Source organism: Tyto alba, unplaced genomic scaffold, assembly GCF_018691265.1.
Source record: "Tyto alba isolate M040663 unplaced genomic scaffold, T.alba_DEE_v4.0 Super-Scaffold_39, whole genome shotgun sequence".
NCBI classification, from domain to species: Eukaryota; Metazoa; Chordata; class Aves; order Strigiformes; family Tytonidae; genus Tyto; species Tyto alba.
Window position 1 is genome coordinate 1,657,899 of NW_024881314.1, and position 21,393 is coordinate 1,679,291.

At 53.3% G+C, this 21,393-nt stretch overlaps 1 protein-coding gene across 5 annotated transcripts in view; it reads left to right on the forward strand.

Moving 5' to 3' along the window:
• The window catches only part of SLC39A11 (solute carrier family 39 member 11), a 115,016-nt gene that overhangs the window by 51,409 nt on the left and 42,214 nt on the right, over positions 1 to 21,393 (forward strand). For all 5 annotated transcript variants that reach the window (XM_033002326.2, XM_042802616.1, XM_042802615.1 and 2 more), the window contains exon 6: positions 18,885 to 19,055. In XM_033002326.2, coding sequence (XP_032858217.2) covers positions 18,885 to 19,055 — 171 coding nt within the window. The remainder of the gene's footprint in view (positions 1 to 18,884; positions 19,056 to 21,393) is intronic.

Genomic DNA, 21,393 nt, shown 5'->3' on the forward strand with positions numbered 1-21,393 from the left:
CGGGTGGCATTTCAGCTCTCCGAGGCGGGTGCTGCAGGTGGAAGAGAGCAACACAGAATCACGTCACTCGGGATTTGGTGTTGACGAGCGCTGGTGGCATCGCCGGGGGGCGGAGGTGCGGTGGGGGCTGCGCGGTGCTGCGCGCGAGGAGGGGGACCGACACTTCTCGAGACCTGGAAGGGCTTTTGCCTTTGAGGTGTCTTTTCCAGTAAGGCTCTTACCCTGCCTAAGTCAACACAGGCACAGATCGAACAGCACAGGGACACGGCTTTCCCGCTCTGCTGTTTGCCGTGGGGTCTAGCTGTGTCTTTTACCTATAAAAATGAAGGGAGCGAGCGAAGAGGGCTGGGTAGGTCCAGAAACGCGGCAGGGCTCTTGGGTGAAGTGCTTGCTGGCGGCTGAGCAAGTGTCTTTGTGCGTGGTGGGGCAGGAGGGGCAGCTCCTGGGGAGAGCTGAGCCGGTGCTGCACCCCGTGGGACTTGGGGGGGGGGGGGGGGCCGGGGACGCAGGTCGCATCGCGCTACGCGTGCTTGCTGCTCCGCTCGGCGCTCCTTTTCTTTCCGGGTGATTTGTTAATCTATGAGGGTTATTAAAGTCTGCTGAGTGACGCGCTGGTTGGGACCCACGCGCCCCGATGGGCTCTGGCGGCAAGCGGGGAAGCTGCAGCGGGGCTTTCTGTGGTGCTTACGGGCCGTTCAGCAAAGGAGTCGTTTCCCAAATTGAGCCTCATTAACTCTCTGCGATGTTATCAAGGAGCTTTAATTTCCTGGCTACGCCTGACAATCTGTTAAGTCTTCTTAATTCTTCAGCTGTGTAAAATAGGTGGCTCAAACTCATTTCCATCCTCAGCTCTGATGGCTCCTGCGAGGTGCTCGGGGGCTGTAAGGGTGCTGCAAGGGTCAGACCAGCGTGTGCGGGGATAGGCGCTGGTGCTGTAATTAGTTCTCTGGTAATAACTCTCCTGCCTTAGCAAGGTAATAGGGCGTTAAAACATCCCTTGAGGAGCAGCTCCAGAGATGCGTGGTGCCTCAAACCCGTGTTCTCCCAGAGTGGTTGTCCTGCAGGACGGGAGCTGGCTGGCTGGCTGAAATCCTGCCCAGCTCAGTTCCAGGCTGGAAGGGGATTAGCACAAGTAAAGTTTGGGAGAAACTCCACTCCACTGCAGCTGCATTCAAGAATCCCTTGAATTTCAAGGTTTATTAAACCGAACTAACAATCAGTATCATTGCCTCTGGAGTGGATGTTGTTTTGGCTTCATTCAATAAGCACAGTAATTCATTTATTTTCTAGCTCTGGTTCTGTAGTTGAATGGGGATGGGAATAATTTTTAGTCACCCTAAGGATGCTTTGGAAGAATGAAATGAAAATCAGGAGCTCTAGCAGTCACTCTGTATTATGGCAGCAATATTAGCTGAGGAGTGATGTCAGGGCATGTACCGCGAAGTGTACGAAGGCCATCATCATTACTTTGAAGGAAAGGGAATAAACTGCATTTAACAAAAAAAAAAAAAAAAAAAAAAAAAAAAAAGAGCTATTCCCCACATTCAAACTAAACAAACATTTTAAGGATAATGAAGTGTATAAAAAGCAGAGCCCAGCTGTGTCATCGGGGATTGACTGTGGCCTCAGGAGTGTAAAGGTGCATGTAATGGGGTTTGCAATGGATGGGCCAGGGATTGGGGCAAGCCCGAAATGGAGTTAAGGGAGGACCCTGAAGTGGTCCCCAGCCCCTGGGCATCTGTGCAGAGCGGTTTGACCACGTTATGGAGACGGATTTATATATGCATCTAGATATATCTGTGTGTATATATATATATATCCATAGAGAGAGAGATGGTAATTTGCTGTGTGGTTCTGGTCATGCTTTCAGGTGACATGTTCTCTGCAATGGGACCTATTTAGGCAAAAGCCTCTGCTGCTTTGGGATTTTTACTTGTTGCCCCCTGGTTGGGGTGTGCTGGTAGCATCCTGGCTCTGCTTCTGCTTCGAGTCAGCTCTGAGCAAGCGCAGATCTCCTCAGCAAAACTGCAGCTCTTCTCTGGGTGCGAACAGGGGCATGGGCAAACACCACGAATTGCATTTTTATTGCCTAAAAGCATGAAGTGCTTGTGCGGGGCTTTCTGTCTTTGCAAGGCTGCTCAAATGGTTCCTGAGCGGCTGAGAGATGGCAAAAAATTGATGGGCTGGCACCCCGCGTCCTGGCTGGGACCGGCAGGCATTTGGGTGCTCAAATGTCTTTGTGAAGCTGAGCCTTCTTTCCAAAAACATGGATAAATTAAGACTTTGATGTGATTTGTGATTATTTATTTTTTTTTTTTTTTGTGGCTGGGAGCTCTTGGGGAGGTCTCCCACACCGCTGCTGTTGAAGGAAGCCATGCCCAATGGGTTTTGCTCTTGCAAACCAGTTCTGCTCCAGTTTAAATCACAGCTGAGCAGTCAGGGAAGCTGCTGGGGCCAGAGCTCATCCTCCTCGGGAACCTTCTTTCCTTCTTAGGGCAGTGGGTTCATTTTCTTTAATCGCTGGTTCTGCTGTGATTTGTGCTGGTGATTTCTTTCCCATCTGATTTCAATTTCAACACGTTTTCAGTGCAGTTCACCGTGGCCTGAGACAGTCGTCCATGTCCAGGCCTCTCTTTTATCCTCTATCCGCACGGTATATGGCACAGGATGATGGAATATGCCTTTTCACTAAAAATCAATGTTTTATTTTCTCCCCCCCCCCCCCCAACCCTGCTCGCCAGGAAGCTTGCCCAGATACGAGTATTGATCGTTCGGATAAAAGCCACGTTTACATCCTAATTGCTCTTTAGAGCAGTGTGGTGCTGGGGGGGTGCCGCGGGACGGAGCTGCTCCTTGGACAACGATGTTTCGAGACGCGCCGAGTGTCGGTGGCCCCAAGTGCTCGGGTAATGTTTTGCAGGAGCCTCCGCCGTTGGCTGGGGGGGACACGCTGCCGTGAGAAAGGGCAAAATAGCCGGCGGTGCTCCGCAGCAAGGGGTGGGCACCTTCCCGGGGTCCCTGCGCCGGGAGGTGACACCCAGCCGGCGGGTGTCTGTCCGCTCTGTCCCCATCCCCGCGGGGTGCGGGAGGAGGGCTCCTGCCCAGGGGGGTGTCAAGCCATGGAGGGCGTCTGGATGCCGGAAGGAAATGTTAAAGCTCTTCCAAATTTTGATTTTTACCGTAATAATCCCGGGCTGCTTCTCAGCGGCTGGTTTCTCCCTGCCTCGAGGGAAGGTGATGCCCGGTGTGGTCAGCGATCTGTGTGCGCCCACTGGGCTGGGATTAGTGGCCTCTTCCTAAACCAGCCCCCCCCCCCCCCCCCAGTGCACCCCGATCCCAGCTCTGTGCTACCGCCCGGGTCCCAGGGGCGGTGGGAAACCCGCAAGCACTGGGATCTGGTCCATCGCTCTCAGGGCCGGGGGTTCAAACTGGGACCGGTGCCGGGGCCCCCCGGGCCAGGCTGGTTGGAGCAACGGTGCCCAGGGTTGGAGCAGGAGATGCCGTGTGGTTACAGGGGGATTTTTACATATTTGAAGGAAAAAGCTCTGCGAGGGGCAGAGGTAATGAGGACTGTGCTCCCACGGCTTCTGCCTTGCACCGAGTCCCTGCTGCCTAACAAGACAGAAACTGTGATTGAAGCTTTGTTGGTGCCTGGACTTTTGCAATAGCTGTATTTAATTTGAATTTTTCAGCATCTAAAGAGAGGGAACTCCTGCTGGTGCTATTCCTGAGGAGGGAACCCTAACTGCAGAGCATCCCCCCCCCCCCCCCCGGCTTCATCTGCCTGTTTCCTTGAAAGGGAGAATAGCTTTGAAGCAGCTGCCCTGCCTCCAATCTGCCTGACGCTTCCTGCTGCATCCCAAAGCCATTCAGCGAGGCCCAGGGGACCCTGTTGAAAATGTGTTTTGTGGCTGGGACATGGGGAGGGGGGATGTGGGGCTGGGCGGGAGACCCCTGCCCGGGCTGGAGCAGGTCCATGCACCAGTAATCCCAGTCTGCGCGGCCACCGGGAGAGGTGCTGGATAAATAATTCCAATTAGAGAGTATCTTTCTGCCTTTCGTATAGGCACCGCTGGGCTAAAATGACTTTTGGTTTCAAGCTGAGTCCGTGTAATGGGTTAGCTGCTTAGATATCCTGTCCATCACATAACGTCCCTCTCAGTGGGTGGTTGTAAATGGGCGCTTTATTTCATCCTGATACGGGGGGCAAATGACATTCAGCCTGGCTGGGTGGGTTATTGTTGGGCTCGTGGTTGTTTTTGCCTCGGCTTGCTGCTCGGCACAGAAATAGGCTGTTCCTGGCTCGAGCAGGATCCGGGGAAGCGGTGCTGTCCTCCCCTTGGGAGGCTGCACGGGGACTGACTTCGTCTGGGTTTGGATGCAGAATAGCTGCAGCGGATGTACAAGGATCTCCAATTGGGCATTTTCACCCTTTTTTTTTTTTTTTTTTTTTTTTTTTCTGGTAGGCTGTGGAAGCAGGAGGCTTGGTGGCGCTGGAACAGCCCCAGCACCCAGAGCAGCAGCCGAGCCCAGCAGCTGCCCACCAGGGAGGTGTGACGGGGACGTGGTCCCCCGAGTGTCCCTGTCACCGGGGGCGGGGGGGACCGATGGCAGCAGGGCAGGACCTGCTGCTGGCTGCGACGGCATCGCAGCGGGGTTTGGCACTCGGCTCCTTGGGAGCTCCGCGGAAAACAGCCTTTTATTTTTCCTTTTTAAACACTCGGTGGTTTCTCATCTGTATTTGAGCTAAGCTTAAACTAAGTCTCTCTATTTTTTTTTTTTTTTTTTTTTAAACTGTGTTATCTGCAAGTCCTGAAGCTCAAGCATATTCATTGCCATCTGTGTGTCTCTCCATAACAGCAGATTACTCGCCCTGGGCCCCAGTTTTGCCCTCCCGGGTGCGAGCCGAGCGGGTGATGCTCTCGGTGGCACGTGCTGCTCAACGATAACCCCGGCCTCAAGGGCATCTGGAGAGGGGAAGCAAAGCCGGGATCGATTCTCTCCAGAGCCCTGAGATGTATCTGTGGCGGCAGATGGTGCGAACTGCCTTAAAGTCAGGATGAAAATGCACTGAATTCCCAATTACATATAATTAAAATGGTGCTTATTTATTTATCTCACTGCCAATGGGTGGCTCCCCTCTTTGTACGAGGGGCTGGGGCGCTTTCCCTGTGAGCGGGCGGCGGGAGTTGACGGCACCTGCAAGCGATGCTCAGATTTGAAAATAATCAGTAAAAGATCTGCTAGGCTCTTTCTGCCCGGGAGTCTCTCTCCAGTGTGCAAATGGGGACTGTCCCCTGGTCTCCCGTCCCAGGAAGATGCAATTTGTAGAATAACTTGGTTTTGAAGTCACACGGCCTTTTTCAGGTGGACCTTGGCAGCTTTCCCAGAGCGCGCTGAGGTGGCTGACACACTTAATATTTCATTAGCTTCAGAGGAGACCTCAGCCTGTTCAGAGTTGCAGCCATGCCGGGCTTGAAGATGCAGTGCTGCCGGGTGCGAGAGCCCTGTAAATCATCCGTCATTTTATGCACTTTGTCAGGTTTTTTTGGCTCGTTTGGTTCCGGGGTTGGTCTGTGGGGAGAGCAGGACCGACCCCAGCTCTGCATCTCTGTGTGTCATGGACATCGGGGTCCCACTGTGGAGGGACCAGAAATACCTTTCACTCTGGAGACAGGAGTTGTCTGGGAGGCTTAGCGCTGAGGGCTTTGCCGTGGGAAGGCAGATAAAGGCTGTTTAAAGTAATCCTGTATTGAAATACTAGAGGAAAATTTAAGAAATGGATTTTTTTTTTTTTTTTCATGCATGTGTGTACGCTTCCCAGCTGAATTCCCATGCTGCAGTGGAGGAAGGAGAGCTTAGTGCCGTTCTGCCGGCTGAGTCATCTCTGTCTTCCCACCCCGGGCTGAGAGAGATCGATTTGCTTTGGATTCAAAGGAGAAATAAGAACCCAGCTCCTTCCCATCATAAACACCAGTGGTGGCTCAGATCCCTTTTTTCAAAATTGAATTTTGAGAGGTATTTGCTGCCCTCCCCCAGCTCCAGGTTTCTGCCGAGCAGGGAGCAGCCCCTGGGAGACGGGGTCCTGGGGATCTTCCAAATATTGAGGACCAGGGACCTTCTGGAGCATCCCCTCTGCCCTGTCCCCACCGACTGCGGTGAGCTCAAGCCTGGTCGACGGTGAGGATGATGATGGGCACAGCTTTGTGCTCTGCATGGCCAGGGCCGGGGGATAACCCTCTGCAGGGGCAGATGTGGTCAAACCCCTGGAAAATTGGCATGTTCTTGCTGCAGAGCGAGCGCAGGGGATCCCCCAGTGCGAGTGGGGCCACCCAGACCCCCTTGAACCTTCCTGGGTGGCTGGGCTGGAGCCACACAGCCTGTTTCTACTTAAACTCTGCTAGAGACACGAGTTTTCGCTTCTGAGATGTTCATCCCAGATCCATAAATCAGAATTTATTGACGGGAAAAAAAGCCTAGACCTCAAAGAGTCTCGTCTTGCAGCTGAGGCTGTTGATGAATCCGTCTCACAACATAGCGCTGTGGGTTGAGCCCTGGTTTTGCTTTTCTGGTTTTACCCTAAGGACTACCTAAAAGAGGAAAATTTAAAATTTAATAGTAGGCTGGATAGTGCTGTCACACAGAAGAAAAAGGCTGGGATGCTTTCGTTAACGTGGGGATGTGTCTCCTGCTCTTCTGGCAGGGCAGGGCTCAGTTCAGATCTGTTTTCTTCCCCTCGGGCATTGCCCTGCTGCAACGGACGGCTCCCTCTGAAGCAGGAGAAGCGAAATCTCTTGCTCTTCTTCCTGGGTGCTCGTTACTCACTGGCTAATGAGGATCTCTCGGTCGTGGGCCGGCCGTTGGGGTGGCAGCGTGTCCGTGGGTGCTGCTGGGATCCATCCAACCCCTCTGTGCCGGCAGCACTGCGGGGTTCGGGCAGCCGTGGCAGCTCTGCCCCCCTCCAGGCCTCTTTCCATCCCGTAAGTCGTTCGAAATCTGCTTTGTTTGCAGAAATACTGTTGTTCAGCTGGAGTTTCTGTGGCTCAAGGGGGTAAGGGGGTGGGTGGGGGGGTGTGTGCAACAGCATCAGGCTAGGACACACTCCCAAACTCGCCAGTCTCGGTGGCGCGGGCGAGCGGGGGGTGATGGATTGTGCTCCTGAAAGCAGGCGGATGGTTTGGTTTTGCCAGGAGAGCGGGCAAAAATCCAATCCGCCTGTCCCTTCGGGGGGAGCCGGGATTGATTTTGTACGCCCAAGAGCTGAGCTGCTGAGAACAAAAGAGCACTTTATTTATTTCCCTTGGAAATTGATTATTTATTAATTTTATTTTTCAGGCTAGGAGAACAGCCTCTTTTCCCAAGTGTGTGCTCGGCCTGCCCGGCCGTGCCAATGACAAGATCCGGAGGGATCGGTGCCTTTCCCGGACCCCCCGCACGGAGCGGGGTGAGGGAGGGCGAGGGGAAGGGCAAAGACTCCCCCAGAACCCCCTTTCCTTCCGGGGGGTCTCAGACCATTACAGAGGCTGCAAGCGGCCTCTGCACCCCTGGATTTCTTGCTTTATAGTTTCTCCGAACTATCCCCTGCCCCAGGAAGCCTCGTCTGCAAAAAAAAAAAAAGGGGATAATTCGGGAAAGGTGCTGCTTGGAGAAGCGTTGGGTTTGGAGCAGGGCACTCCCTGCCTCTAATTAAACGTCTGGGCTCTAACGCGTTTATTCATCGACTTTTTTTATTTTCAAACAAATTTAATTAATTTGCAAAGAGAATTTCTCTAGCCGAAGCCACTGTGTCTTTTCTGAATAAAACCGGAGCAGGTGACTTTGAATAATAGGTATGCTAGGGTGAAAGAATAAGAGAAATAACGGAGGGCAAGAATTGAGCAGCTCATTTTGCTCGTCTCTGGTTTGGTGTCTTGAAAGTGCTGTAAAGAGATTTTGTGGTAAAAAGCAAGTGGCAATAGCTGCTGTTCTGGGATGCCAATGGCATGGTTTGTACCGAGAGCTGCTCGTAGAGACCGTGCCGGCCTTAGTTTCTGCTCCGTGGATTTCCATACTTCCATTCAGCATTAATTAAAAAAAAAAAAAAAAAAAAAAAAGGCAGGAGAGAAGTGTTGCAGGGAAGATGAGCGGGGGTATAACGTGGCAATAAGTGGAGTGTGTGGAGGGGAGGCGATGGCAGAGCACCCTGGGGCAGGAGGCAGAGTGGGCTCGTTCTCAGCCGTGGCCACTTGCCACCGCGCCGGGGAGCGGGGTCGGCGTGAGCCCCGTCCTCCCGGCTGCCCCCGTCGCTGCAAGGGTATCATCAGAGCCCGGTGCAGGAGGACTGCCTGGTCCCTTAATAGCTCCTGATTAAAAATTCCTGGTTTCTTTTTAAGCAGGTAATGAGATTTTTATTTTATTTTATTTTTTTTTATCCTTTCTTCAGAGATTCGCTGCATCTGATCTTGCTCAGATCAGAAGCTGTTCCTTGCCAAGGATCAGAACATAGCTCATCCCTCTGAAATGAAGCGATTAAATTAACTCGAATGTGTAAAATTTCAGCATAAAATGATTCAGTGATGCACTTTATCTACTGGGAGCTCCTTAAAGAGCTCTTGGAAGTTAGCGTGAATTAGTTTGCTTAAAAGGACCTGGTGCACATAATTACATTTAACATCGTGCTGTTGCTCTCGCCCAAGAAATTAATCCTTAAACACTGCAAACACGGAGCGGCGAGGTTTTTTGGCATTCCTCCTGCCTTCTGACATCGGGCAATCTGTGTCGCCCCCCGGGGCGAGCAGCCCCTCGGCCCCTGCTATTGCTGCCGCTTCCCACCCCATCGCTCGGGGGGGGGTTTTGGCCCTTCGTGGGGGAAGCGGCTTTGGTGGGAGGTTTCCCGACGATTCCCCGGGGCAGGAGCGTGGGGTTCAGGGGGGTTCCCAACACCCCCTCGCAGAGTGGGTGCAGTGAGGCAGATCCACGCCCCCCCCCCCCCCAGGCAAAGCCCACGCCGCGGCCGCCGTCTTCCGCATCCTCGGGGAAGAGGCTGCGGTGGCACCGACGCTGCTGTCAACGGGGGGTTCTGTCAACGGGGGGTTCTGTCAACGGGGGGTTCGGTGGTGTCGTGGTTTGGGCCTGATGGGCACCCAACCCCAGCAGCTAATCACCCTCCCTTCCCCTTCCCCGCCTGGGAATGGGGGAGGGAATCAGAGGGGTGAAGGGAGACTCGCAGGCTGAGATAGGAACAGTTTAATAATGGCAATAAAATGAGAACAATGATAATAATAGAAAAAAAAATATATATAAACAGGCAATGCACAACGTAATTGCTCACCACCCGCTGACCAATATCCAGCCCGTGCCCGGCCAGCGACCCCGAGATACCAAGATCCCACAATCGCAATCCTGGCAGCGAGAGAGCCCCTTCCCCACCCCCCCTCCTCTATACAGTGAGCATGACGTGCCACGATGTGGAATATTTCACTGGGCAGTTCGGGTCAGGTGCTGTGGCTGTGCTCCCTCCCTGCTCCCTGTGCCCTGGCGCACGGGCAGGACACGGGGAGTCGGAGAGTCCTTGAAGTCTCGGCAGCAGCTGAAAACACCAGTGTGCTCTCAGCATTCTTCCCATGCCAAACCCAAAGCTAAATCCAAAACACAGCGCTCATCTAGTCCCTGAAAAGGAATAGTAACTCTATTTCAGCCCAAACTAAGACAGGTGTCCGTGAGAGTGAATCCCTGCAGCTTGGGGGGGGGGTGGGGGGGGGAAGTGCTCTTTTAGTCCCCCCAGTGCAGATTTCCAGAGGGTCGGTTTGTCTGGGCCAACTCTTGGACAGCACATGCCGTTCCTCCCCTTCCTTGCATTTCTCCAGCGCTTTCCCCTCTGAATGAAGAGTTGCATATGACGGGTTCAACTTCCCCGTAGCAAGGTGGACCCAGGCGCCCAGTGGCAGCTCTCTGGGGTGACGGGAGTTTTCCCGGGTGCAGGAATTACACGGCAGCTTGAGGGGTCACCGGCGGTAGCTGATAAAGCGTGGCAGCAAGAAAGCTCTGCGTGCTGGGTATCTGCCCGGGCGTGATTTCTGGGGCTGCTGTGGGTAAGCGGGGGCACGCCGAGGGCTGGAGCAGGAATTTCATGCAAGACTCGACGACGGATCCCCCGGAGCAGCGGGGGAGAGGTTCGTGCGTTAGGATCGTGGTTTGGGTGGGGAGGATAAAAACGGGGGGGGAAGCTGGGGAGGGAAGGCAAGCGGTGCAGGACCAGCAAAGATGCTCGGGAGCGCTTGCTGGGAGCGTTGCGAGGAGGAGGTGCCCGAGGGAGCAGCGGGAGAGCGCTGGGTCTCTTTTTTTTCAGGGCGGGTTGTTACTGGTGTGAGGTTTGAGCTGGGGTTTGGGTATCGGGCTCCCCTTGGCCCCGAAATGGGGTGGAGGAGGGACCTTGCGGGGCTGGTGCCGGCGTGGGGCAGGCTGGCGCGCTCCAGCGTCCTCCCGACTCCAAATTTCAGACAGATCCTGGCAATAATCGTGTGTCTGGGAGCAAGTGGTAGTCAGTCATGCTGAATTAAACAACCTTTTATGAAAGCTCCTGTGCACGCTCGGATAAATGAAGGCGCCTAATAGACAGTGAGTCATGACACTCTATTTATCTTCCTTGCTGAAAGCCTGAGCAGATGCAGGGACCTCTTTTATCTGCCAGAAACATTGGAAAATGAATTTGTTACGTACGGGGGCCTGGAGGGGTGAGATCATGCCAGCAGGCTGGGGCTGCGGTCACCACAACGTGCAAATGGGTGTCCCACTCCTGTCCCCGTCACAGCACTGGGGCCAGTGACAGGGTTGGTGGCACTGGGCTCTGCCTGGGCAGCCCATGCTCTCTGCTTGAGCAGACTGAGTTTTTACTAGCAGTAAATAAAAAATAAATGCGCTTTTTTTTTTTTTTTTTTTTTTTTTTTTTGGAAACACTCCTACTTTGACCCTAGTTGGACAACAGTGAGGAGCAACTCGTTCAGCAGCTTTGTTCTCTGCGTGCAGACTTCCCAGGAGCTGGATTTCCCTTGCTTTTGGGGCCTTATTCCTTAAAAGAGAAATCTTTTCCCTTGGCAGTCTTATTTCCAGCTCCTCTGTGATCGAGGCTGGCGGAGGTGTGCGACCCAGGACTTCTGCCTGGCTCGGAGCCCGCAGCACTCACTGCCTCTCCCCGTACCTGTCTGCAAAGGGGGTAGCAGTTATCCCATAAGAGGTGCTGTGCTTAATTACTTACAGTAATTAAAACCTCTTACGAAGGTGTCGGATAAGAGCAGCGTGCCTGAGCAGCAGCAGGGAGCAGATGCTCGCTAACACCCATCTGCTCTTTAGCATCGAGGCCCCTTCTGTGCTCCTGAAATTCCCGCTGCAGCGGCAGGAGGAGGAGGAGGAGGAGGAGGAAAACAAGGATGTGGAGGAGATGAGGAGGAGGAGGACGAGCTCCCGTCGCGTGTGAGGAGTAGCTTCGATTACTTGTACGTGCGATGGGATGGGCGCTGGGGAGAGCAGTTGGGCTGATGGCTTCAGGCCCGGGTGCTGCCAGCAATCCTTGAAAAAAGTTTTTATGAAAAGAAAAGAAGATGAGGAAGGGCGACGGTGGTGTCCTCGGCAGGCAGGTCGTGCTGCTGCCGCAGTGCGGAGCGCCGCGTGGGTGCCGCCGGGAGCGTGCGTGTGTCTGGCTCCGCTTCCCGAGGGCTCTGGCTGTGGATTTTTTTGACTCAGTTTTTCTTCTGGGGCTTCCTGGTGGTCAAAAAATGAAGGAAAAAGGAGAACTTGGGGAGAGGGGGTTGGCGCACGCCGGGCCAGCGCTGGCGAGCGGTGCTGCCTGCTTTCTGTACCCGTCAGATGAAGGAGGGATGCTCCTTCCCGGGGCGGGGGGGGGGTCCTCCCTCTGCTCCCCCTGCCCGGGGGCTCTGCAGACCCGGGAGATGCTTTTGCTGTCCGGCTGCGGCCGTTTGCACCGCAGGCGAGCAGCGATGCCGTCGTGTTGCAGCAAGAGGCGGAGACGCAGGGTGGATTTTGCAGAGCGGCAGCGCCGATGGGTCCCGTGTGCCACAGGGCTGAAGCTCAACTGCCGCGAAGCATTTGTTACATCTGCTTAAAGTTAATGGAGCATCGAGGGTTTATGGAGACGAGCGGAGCGGGGAAAGGGCTTGGGTTGGTAGAGCGAGAGATTTTTATAGCATCACGCCCGCAGTATGGGCGAGCGCTTCTGCGAGGGGCTTGGATTGTGTATCGAGCCTTTGGGAACCTTAGAATTTTTCCAAGTAAATTTGATTTATCTCAGCCATTAGGGAAGAGACTTTAACACGCAATTATTTTCTGTGCCTCGGGAAGGGATGTCAACGACTTGCGTTATCATTTTCTTTAGCAAATTGCTCTGCCTTCCCTACCCCACCCCAGATGAAGGGTCAGACCAAGCTTGCTTGGCTCTCCTGGTTTTAATAGAGCGGCTATAATGCATAATACAGATTTCCAGCTGCAAACGAGCAGGTGCTGGCAGTAATGAGAGTGGTGTGTGGCGGGGGGCTCGGAGGAGCCGGGAGGAATTTGGCAGGACGTTTGCTGGAGCAGGGCTGGCCGCCAGCCTCGTGTGCGGCTGCTGCTCCGCCGTTACCTGGACGTGGGGGCTGCTGCCTCACGGGTGCAATTATAATGGATATCGTAGAAACAGATGGGAGAGCCAGAAACCTGACTGGGTGGAGGCTTTTGGAATGAGAGTACTTGATGCTTTTCTTCCTTCGCCTTGTTCCCATGCACATCAACACCAAACAGTTTTTACAAAGAGCTGGTGAGCAGCAGTTAATCATAGATTTTAATAAGTCTGTTGTGCCTCCATGCTTGGCACTGCCTCTCCTTCTCCCACACTTTAGCGATGGGAGCTGACAAATTTTTATAAATGAAGGTGCTAATTCATCCCTTGCAAGTTTAAGCTGAAGGAAGAAAACCCAGAGCCACTATTGCTGTGAGAGCCCCGAGATTCCTTCCTTGGCTGTTGGCAGATCCAGATCCCTTCCTGGTGAGGCAGAGTCCTGTTGCAAGAATTTGATGGGGAAAAGATGGGGGAGGATTTTTGGAGCCGTAAATGATTTTCCTTCCAGCATCCTCAGCCAAAGGAGGCTCCAGATTCCCATCAACATGTTTGCTCTGGTGTGGAGAAAGGAGGAGATGCTGGGGTGCTGCCTGGCAGAGCCCCCTCCTGCCCCCCCCGACTAAAATGGGTCTCAAGCTGCCCAAATCTCTCGCGCAGAGACTTTGCCAGCGGGGGAATTAAGCAGCCCCGTCCCCGGCTCAGCAGCCTGGTTGAGCACGTTTAACTTCAAGCATTTGCGAGCTGTAGGAGGAGAGAGGCAGGACTAAAGCCGGGCCTAATTAGAGAGGAGGAGAAGGGCTCTAAAGCAGATGTGAAAAATCAGAGAGCTCTGTAGACTTTGGTTTGAATTCGGGAGCTAAACTGCTGCAGTAAAGAGGGCTTTTTTTTTTTTTTTGAGTACAGAGAGTAAATAGCGTATTCTTCTGTTTGTGTACCGCTTGCGAGTGCAATAAAGCTGAGCTCACAGCTAATGCAAACAGTTTTCATTAAGAAATAATCAAAAATAAAAAGCCATTTCACATGCTGATAAGAAGCCAGTTGGTTTTTATATTTCACCAGCAGCTTAAGCCATACTCAAAGCCATTTATCTTTTTCCAGCGCTGGCTGCAGAGGATATGAAAAATGCAGCAGGCTGCACATACGTAATTAAACTTTTGGCACAATCTTTGCCCTACGGCTTTACTAAGAAATTCAATAATGATAAATCGAGTAGACTATATAGAGGACTTTTTGTGAACAAGATTTAAAATAATGTATGTGGCGCAGATGATTATTTGCCACATAATTGTCTTGGCAACATTCTTGTGAGGGCCCTTCTCTGATTGTGTCAGCTATTCTTTAAAAACCACTCCTTGTTCCGCTCTTATCACTACTCCAATTTGCTATTGAGGCTTTCCTGATTTCCAGCCAAGTCCGTGTTTAGCCGTAATTATTGTTTTGTTCCCCTTAGCCTGCGCAAGATGCAGTGTTTCAAGCTGGGAGCACTCTGGGCGCTGCATTTTGTGCGACAGCCGCACAAGTCCCCTCCCATACTGTGTCCGACGCTGTGAGCTGGTATCATCACTCCACTGTAATTATCCTCTTCTTTTTTTTTTTTTTTTTTTTTTTTTCCTTTATTTTACCTTTTTCAACAGCAACTGGAAGTAAAACCCAGCGCTTGACCCGTGCGTGGTTTGTAGTCTCGCTCAGATGTGACTCTACTGGGAAAATTAGGCTGGGGTTGTCTCCCTGGTTTTGGTGTTGCTGCCTTTATCCTCTGCTAATGCACTGATAGTTCATTACTATCATTTTTTATATATTTATATATAAAATATATAAATATATTTATATATTTATATATTTATATATTTATATATTTATATATTTATATATTTATATATTTATATATTTATATATTACGAGGGGCAATTTTGGGCTCAGACTGTCCATCCAAACCACCCTCAGCACTTTCCCTATAAGAACTGCAGCTATTCTGTTTATTTCTCACAGGTTTTCCCCATTTGCCGTTGGCGGGAGCAGAGCTCCTCACCCCCACGGGCAGCGTGGCACCCCCCCCGTCCTTGGAGGCGCTTCGAATGGGCTCGTAAAAATCTTAATTTTTATCAGAAGTTTTTCCACTAGTAGCAAGCAGACTACTTGTAAGAAAAATAAAATAATAATTAAAAAAAAAAGCTATCGAATAGAAGCAATACCTATGCTCTGGGACTGGATGGATACCTTTAGCAGGTGGCAGGCTCGTGTTAAGCAACGGAGCTGGCCTGGGCATTTGTGAGAGCCGTGAAGTGGATCTTTCCCGGTAATTTTGGGGAGATCCTGGTGATAACGGGGGAGAGCGCTGCTGCCGAAACGGCGTGGTGATTCTCAGCAGAATGGGGAAAGCTGAAGCTTCCCCCCGTTAGGCGGTGCGAGGAGGTGAACGCCGGCCGTCGCCTCCCTTGCTCCGCTCCGCCGGGGCGCGGGTGGTCGTGTCGGGTGCTCTCGGGGGACGGGGCAGCCCCTCGGCGGGGCTTTCCCCCCACGGCGTTCGGGGTGAAAATTCACCCCCCCCCCCCCCAAGCGGGAGGTGGGGGGGGTGCGGAGGTCGAAGCCTGGAAGAGGGAGCTGGAACGGCTTCGCTTTGATGCTTAACCCCCCCGGTAAAAGCTTTGCTCTGCCTTGCTGCGGGAGTGCTGGGGGACGGCGCAGTTTTACGGCGAACCCATCAAATCCAGGGACGAGGGAAATCAGAAAGCGCGAGTGGAATAAGGCAGTGAAAAGCCCCATAAACCAACTCAAAGCACTGGGAGGTGCCGGGCGCGAGGGCGTCGTGATCGCCCGGGTTGGGTTTGGACAACCGGGGCAAGCTGGGGCGGGAGGTGGCTCTTCCCTTCCCGGGGGGGCTCCGCGTGTGACCCGAGGGGACAGCGAGTGTCCTGGGCATCGACCCACCGCCGGGGCCCCCTCCCTGCCGCCGGCCCGGCGAGAGCCGCGATTCCCCAGGTAATGGTGCACGAGAAACAGCCGAAAGGGGGGGGCGGGAGCAGGGGGACAGATTAACAGCTCTGCGAGCGGAGCAGATGCCAAGGCAGAGTTGTTTCGTTCAGAACTGGAAAGTTAGATTTTTTTTTTTTTTTTTTTTTTTTTTTTTTTTTTTTGGAAACGCTGATGACATTTGGTTTATCGGTTCTGTTGAGTGCCAAGTGAAAAGCAGCTGGGAGGTTTTAATTTTTATTTTTTTTTTTTATTTTATTTTTTATTTTATTGGCTCATTCTGCCTAAACCGCGGGGACGGGAACTGAGACATCTGGGGATTTGCTGTGTGGCTCTGGGCGGGGAGCTCCTGCCTCCCGTGCCCATCCCCTGCCTGGGAGCACATGGGCATCAGATCTTCCCTGAGAAAGTAAATCCCTGTTTTTACTCGTTTTGTTTAGTTTATCCCAGAGAAGATGAGGGTGATATGTCCAGGTCTTGGCCAGAGCAGCGATGTGGGGTGAGGGATGGCTCCTTGAGTTGGCATTTTGTTACGTGCTGTGGCTGGAGGGAGAGGCTGGGTCAACCCAGGAGGAGGAGGAGGAGGAGGAGGAAGACGCAGGCTCCCCCTGAGCCTGGTCCCAGGGTAGGTCTGGGGTAGGTGAGAAGGATGTAAAGGAAGATCTGAGATTGCAGAGGAAGATGTGTTGGATTCAGGCTTGTACTTTCTCGGATGGCCCATGCTTCTCTTGAGTCGACACCTGGGTTTGTTTTTAATCCCAGTCTTAAAGTCAGAAATGCTGAGGGTGGACTGGACCAGGTCACGTCATGAGAAAAAAGGAAAAAAAAAAAAAAAAAAAAAGAAAATGGCCAGTGATGGAGTAGCCTGCCTGGTGTCAGTGATGCCACTGTCAGCTGGTGCTGTGAGAGGTGACAGTGCGGTGGAGGTGCTACTGCACCGTCAGCAGGCAGCTTGTTTGGCCTGATTTAAGAAAAAGCAAGTCACTGGTACTCTATTCTGCATTTTCCCTGCATTCCTCCAGCAGATACTGAAGTCTGCAAAATGCAAAGCTCCCCCAGCAGTCACCGAAGCCTCCGCTTTCAGCATTTATCCTGCACTTGTACCTCGCAAAAAACTGCCTTGAGAGTTTACGCTGCCCCTGGCTGTCGCGGTGTTGTGGTCGCTCGTGTTTTTATTGAACGCTTGTTGCTTTCTGTAAAAGGGAGAAACGCTGGTGTTTTGTCACTGGAATGTAAGTGCTCTTCTCTAAACGTCACGTAAACCGTTTTTTCCTCCTCCCTGGAAAGTCCTTGACGGCGGGGAGGGGATTCCTGCACCTCTCTGCATCCTCCCATCACCCTGGTTTTCATGGAAACGTGGAGCTCTGTGGGGGGACGGGGGGGTCGGGCGGCCGAGCACCCGTCGTGCCGCGGGGCTGGAGCTGCTGGCAGTGCTGGGTGCAGGTCCGGGGGTCAGCCGAGGATAACGCTGTCTGCGGGGCCAGGGGGACGCCTGCCAAGCAATTAAAGTAATCCAGTGGCCTGGCAGAAGAAGGGAATTTAATCTCGAAGTGGCTTCAGCTTTGGCTGCCCCGTTGCCAGGGGTCTGCTGCGCCAGCGTTCCCGCGGCGAGCTGGACAAGCCGCTCCGCTGGATCTGGCTGTCCTCGCTATTGCTTGGGAAAAAAAAAAAAAAAAAATATAATAAATATTTATCTCTGTCCCCGCAGGCTGCAAGGAAGCTCTGCCATCAAATGTTAGTGCACGTTATTGACTGGACTGGGATCTGGGGACAGAAAGTGTCTGGCTCTGTATGGCTGAACGACAGCGTTTATGTGCGCAGCATCTTGCTCCGTGTGCAGGGCAGCGGCGGCCTTTTGGGGAAAAGCAGGAGGGTTGTGGGTGGTGTCACAGTTTGTGGCCCTGGTGACACCCTGCTGGGATGTTCTGGTAACACAGGAGGTGGCAGGAGGGAATCTGCAGAGAGCCGCCTCGTCCCGCTGCTGGCAAGTGGGTTTTTAGTCTTCGACTTGTTTTCTTGGTACCAAAATATATTAAATTCTTGGGTTTATTTTCTGAGTTGTTGAGGACCGTTTTGGGATGCCTTTATGTGTCCGTTGGTGTGTTACAGATGGCAAGAGGCGGAGTGTTGCTGACACCCTTGCTTTCCCAAGGTGACCTCCTGTGTCAATTTGCATGAGCCTTCTTACGCTGAGGTTCTTAATTGGCGCTGGAAACGCGCGCTGTGCGACGTGACGGTCGGGCATCATCCCGCCTCCAAATGACAGGGGAAACAATTGGCATTCTGTCAAAGCGGTTTCAGACAGCTCCTTACACTGTGTCTGTGAAAAAATCTTGGAGTGGGTGGGTCAGGGGACAGGCAAGAGAATTATATAAATCTGGGGGGAGAGAATTATATTGTCTAAATGTCAGATCTTTAATACGACGCTGTAGCTGTTGCTGTGTGATGTTGAGGAATTTGTGCTCCCCGTTTCTTGGCTTCCCTTCACTTTTTCATGCTGAAGGTGAATAGTGGAGGTCTCGGTGTGTGCAGGATTTGTCACGGTGCTGCCTGGCGCTCGTTCCACCCTTCACAGCCCTAACTGGGGCTTGGGGTTTAGTGGCGTGGGTTTAAATACCTGGTTGAAATAGGAGCTGATAGTCGTCGTCCTGCTGGGAGCAGAGGTCTGGGAGAGCCCAGCGTTGCCCAGTGACGTTTTAGCAAATGGCAGCGGCACATCTTCTGGAAGTGGAACAAATAGTCGTTAAATACAGCTCAGTGCATTCGTTTCGTGACCGGGGTGAAGTCAAAATGGAGTGTTACGGGGTTGCCCTTCCTCGGCGAAGGCAATGGAACGGCAGGCCTGCCAAGCCGTGGGGCTTGAGGGAAGGGGAAGGTTTCACTACAGGCCCCTGAGGCTGCTGCCCGGCAGCTTCTGTCCTCATCATCCTCATCAGCCCCCGGCCCCGGGGCTTGTCTGCTCCAGGTTGGGATGTTGGAGGCGGGTGTGAGCCCGGGGGTGATGCTGGGGAGCCCTGTGGGACCGGGAGCAGGTCCCAGGAGGAAGGAGGAGGCAGAGGATGAACTTCTGTCTCAGGGTCTCCCTGGCCCATGGGCTCTGTGGTCAACGTGGGGGGAAACCTCTTACCCTAAACTGCAAGAAAGGGGAAGGTGGGAGGGCAACACGCACACCTTCAGCCTTGCTTTGGTCAGTGTTCTTCCTTCTCTCTGCTTTTTCCTTCTGGGAGGGGGAGGCAGGAGATGCCCAGCTGTCCGTCTGTCACCCTCTCGTCTGACCCAGCTGTTTGTTTGTGTTTTTTTTTTTTTTTTTTTTTTGTACCCCCAGACAAAGGTGAGAACGGGGAGCCCTACCAGAGGAGGAAGGGTGCGGGGGCCAGCCTGCCAGACGGCCCCCCAACATTCCCCACGGCCAGGGACGGGGCCCCGCCGGCCGGCAGCAGCAGCTGGAGGCGGATTCTGCTGATGATCCTCGCTATAACCATCCACAACGTCCCAGGTAGGTCCTGTCCGTCTGTCCATCCATCCCGGCTCACAGGCAGCCTCTTCCCAGGGTCGGCGCCGTCCCGGGAGGATCGTGCAGGGCTGCCGCCTCCCCTCCCTTCTTCTTTTTCTTGCTGCTCACAGATGGCACTCGCCGAGTGGGTCCCTGGGTGCCTTTTGACAAGGTCTATCACGTCAAATCTTGCTCTCTTGGTAGAGCTGAGCCGTTGGCAGCAAAGCCCCTTATGGGGAGGGGGCTCGGGGGGGAGCCTGGGGGCTCAGACTCGCTGCTGCAGCTTGAACATCTGCAGCCCCACTTGCTATCGCCAGCCTGTCGTGGGCGAAAATTGTAAATCTGAGAGTATATTGAGAAAGATGACACTGTAAAGACAACAAATTCTGGTCTCTCTGTTTTTCTTCTGGTTTGTGTACCAGCAAGAGATGCATTTTAAAGCGCTGCTTCTCCTGGGGTACGTTCTTATTCAGGGGACGGAGTTTGCCAGTATATGGAAAACTGCAGAGCCCCGAGTCTTGGAGGGGGGCTGGACTTGGAGACTACAGAAAAAGATGCGATTAAAAAAAAAAAAAAAAAAAAAAGAGAGAGAGAAATTTGTGACAGCTGAGGACACTCTCCTGTTTTGCAGTTCTTGGTAATGTTGAAAGTAATATAAGGCAGCCTTTTTGCATGCTTGCTTTCCTGGTTTCCTTTCCCCTCCCTCCTCCTCCTTCCCCTCCCCTTTTCTTTCTCCCTTTTTCTGCTCGGTCTCTGCCTGTCTCAGGTCGTGGCCTGGATTGGGGTGGGGGCAGAGGGAATAGGAAAAGCTTTTTCTGCATAACTTTGGATCTGTAAACTTGGGGAAAAAGGCTGAGTGTTGCCTTTGGAGGAGCGGTGGTTTCTGAGCTGGCGCGAACGCGTGGCTCGTTGGCAAGGAGGCAGCTATTGTCAGCCCTGGGAGCTGCTGCAGCACGGGGCTGGCTTCCACCGTCAGAGCCGGGGACGGGGGACCTGCCCTTGCATCATCACGTCTGCTTTTCGCTTTTGAGAGCGACTTTTATCCGATGCCACGGCGTCCGTCTGAAATTCCATCGCTGGCTGGGCTTCCGCTGTGAGGAGGCTCCGCTCTGCGTCTGTAATCACAGATCCTGTCGTTCTCCCCCTGCAAGGGCACCCCAGGATGGAATGGCAGGATAAAAAAAAAAAAAATCAAAGCAAACGCGTAGTGGGTTGTCTCGGCGTTGGAGCTGGGCTGAGCGTGGGCGTTCTTCTCCTCGAGCGCTCGTGAGCTGCCGTCCCTTCCAGCCTTCTGCTGCTTGCTTGTCTCTGGGCAGTAATTGCTTCCTTCTAGCCAGTCATCGCCCTTGGGTGCTCCTGCTCCCGTGAATTTTCCTCTTTTCATCCTTTTTTTTTTTTTTTTTCCTTTAATTATAGGTCAATAACTCAGATGCCTTAGTTCAGCTCTCTGTATTGCTGGGGGAGGCAGACACCTGACAGACGAGGCAAGTAGGGAGCTTTAAATTAGCCACGCATGCAAAAAAAAAAAAAGGAGAAGCATTTCCACCAAGCGAACCATAATGGGATTTCATCCTTCAAACAAAGTGTCAGGGAGCCAGGGTGAAGAGGCGGGAGGTGTGTGCATCTCACTGCCTCGGGCCATGTCAGCTGGGGATTCCTGTCTCTGTCACTGGCAAAAAAATAAAGTTTTGTAGAGGAGTGAGCAAAGCAACAGCTGTAGCAATAGGTTAATGGCAGCACGGCCCTGGGTATCGCAGAGACGCCGGTCTAACCTTTCATTGCTTCTGCAAGAGCACAAAGCTACCCCGGGGTGGTTACAGAGGCTCAGAAATTCTCTCTTCCATCTTAAAGGTCACCATATTAAAGCTTAATAGCCAGAGAGGTGTGTGAGAGCGGTGGCCTGCGGGTGGTCGTGCTGCTCAGCCCCTGCCCGGGGGGCTCTGGCTCACGGTGGGGGTGTCTGTCCCTGCCAAGCCCCGTCCCCAGAGTCCTGCTCTTTTCCAGCTGGCGCGTGGCCTTTCCAGCAGCCCCCCCAGCCCTGTTTTGGGGCTGGGAAGGGGGGGGGGGGTGCGTGGGGGCGTGTGACAGTGCCTCTTTGTGCTCGGTGGGGCCGCTCGCCGACGGCGGTGCCCTGGACCAACATCCTCTTTTCGACGGGGATTTGCCCAAAAGTCATGCGGGACTTTCAAGTCGCGGAGGTGGTTGGACTTGCAGCCCGCGTCGGGCAGCCTGCTCCCCAGAGCCCTGCCGGCTGCCGGCTCCCGGCACCGGTTTGGCCCTCGTAAATAATTCGATTTGTGATTAAAAGGGGAGTTTGCAGCCTGCCCTGCTCATCAGCAGG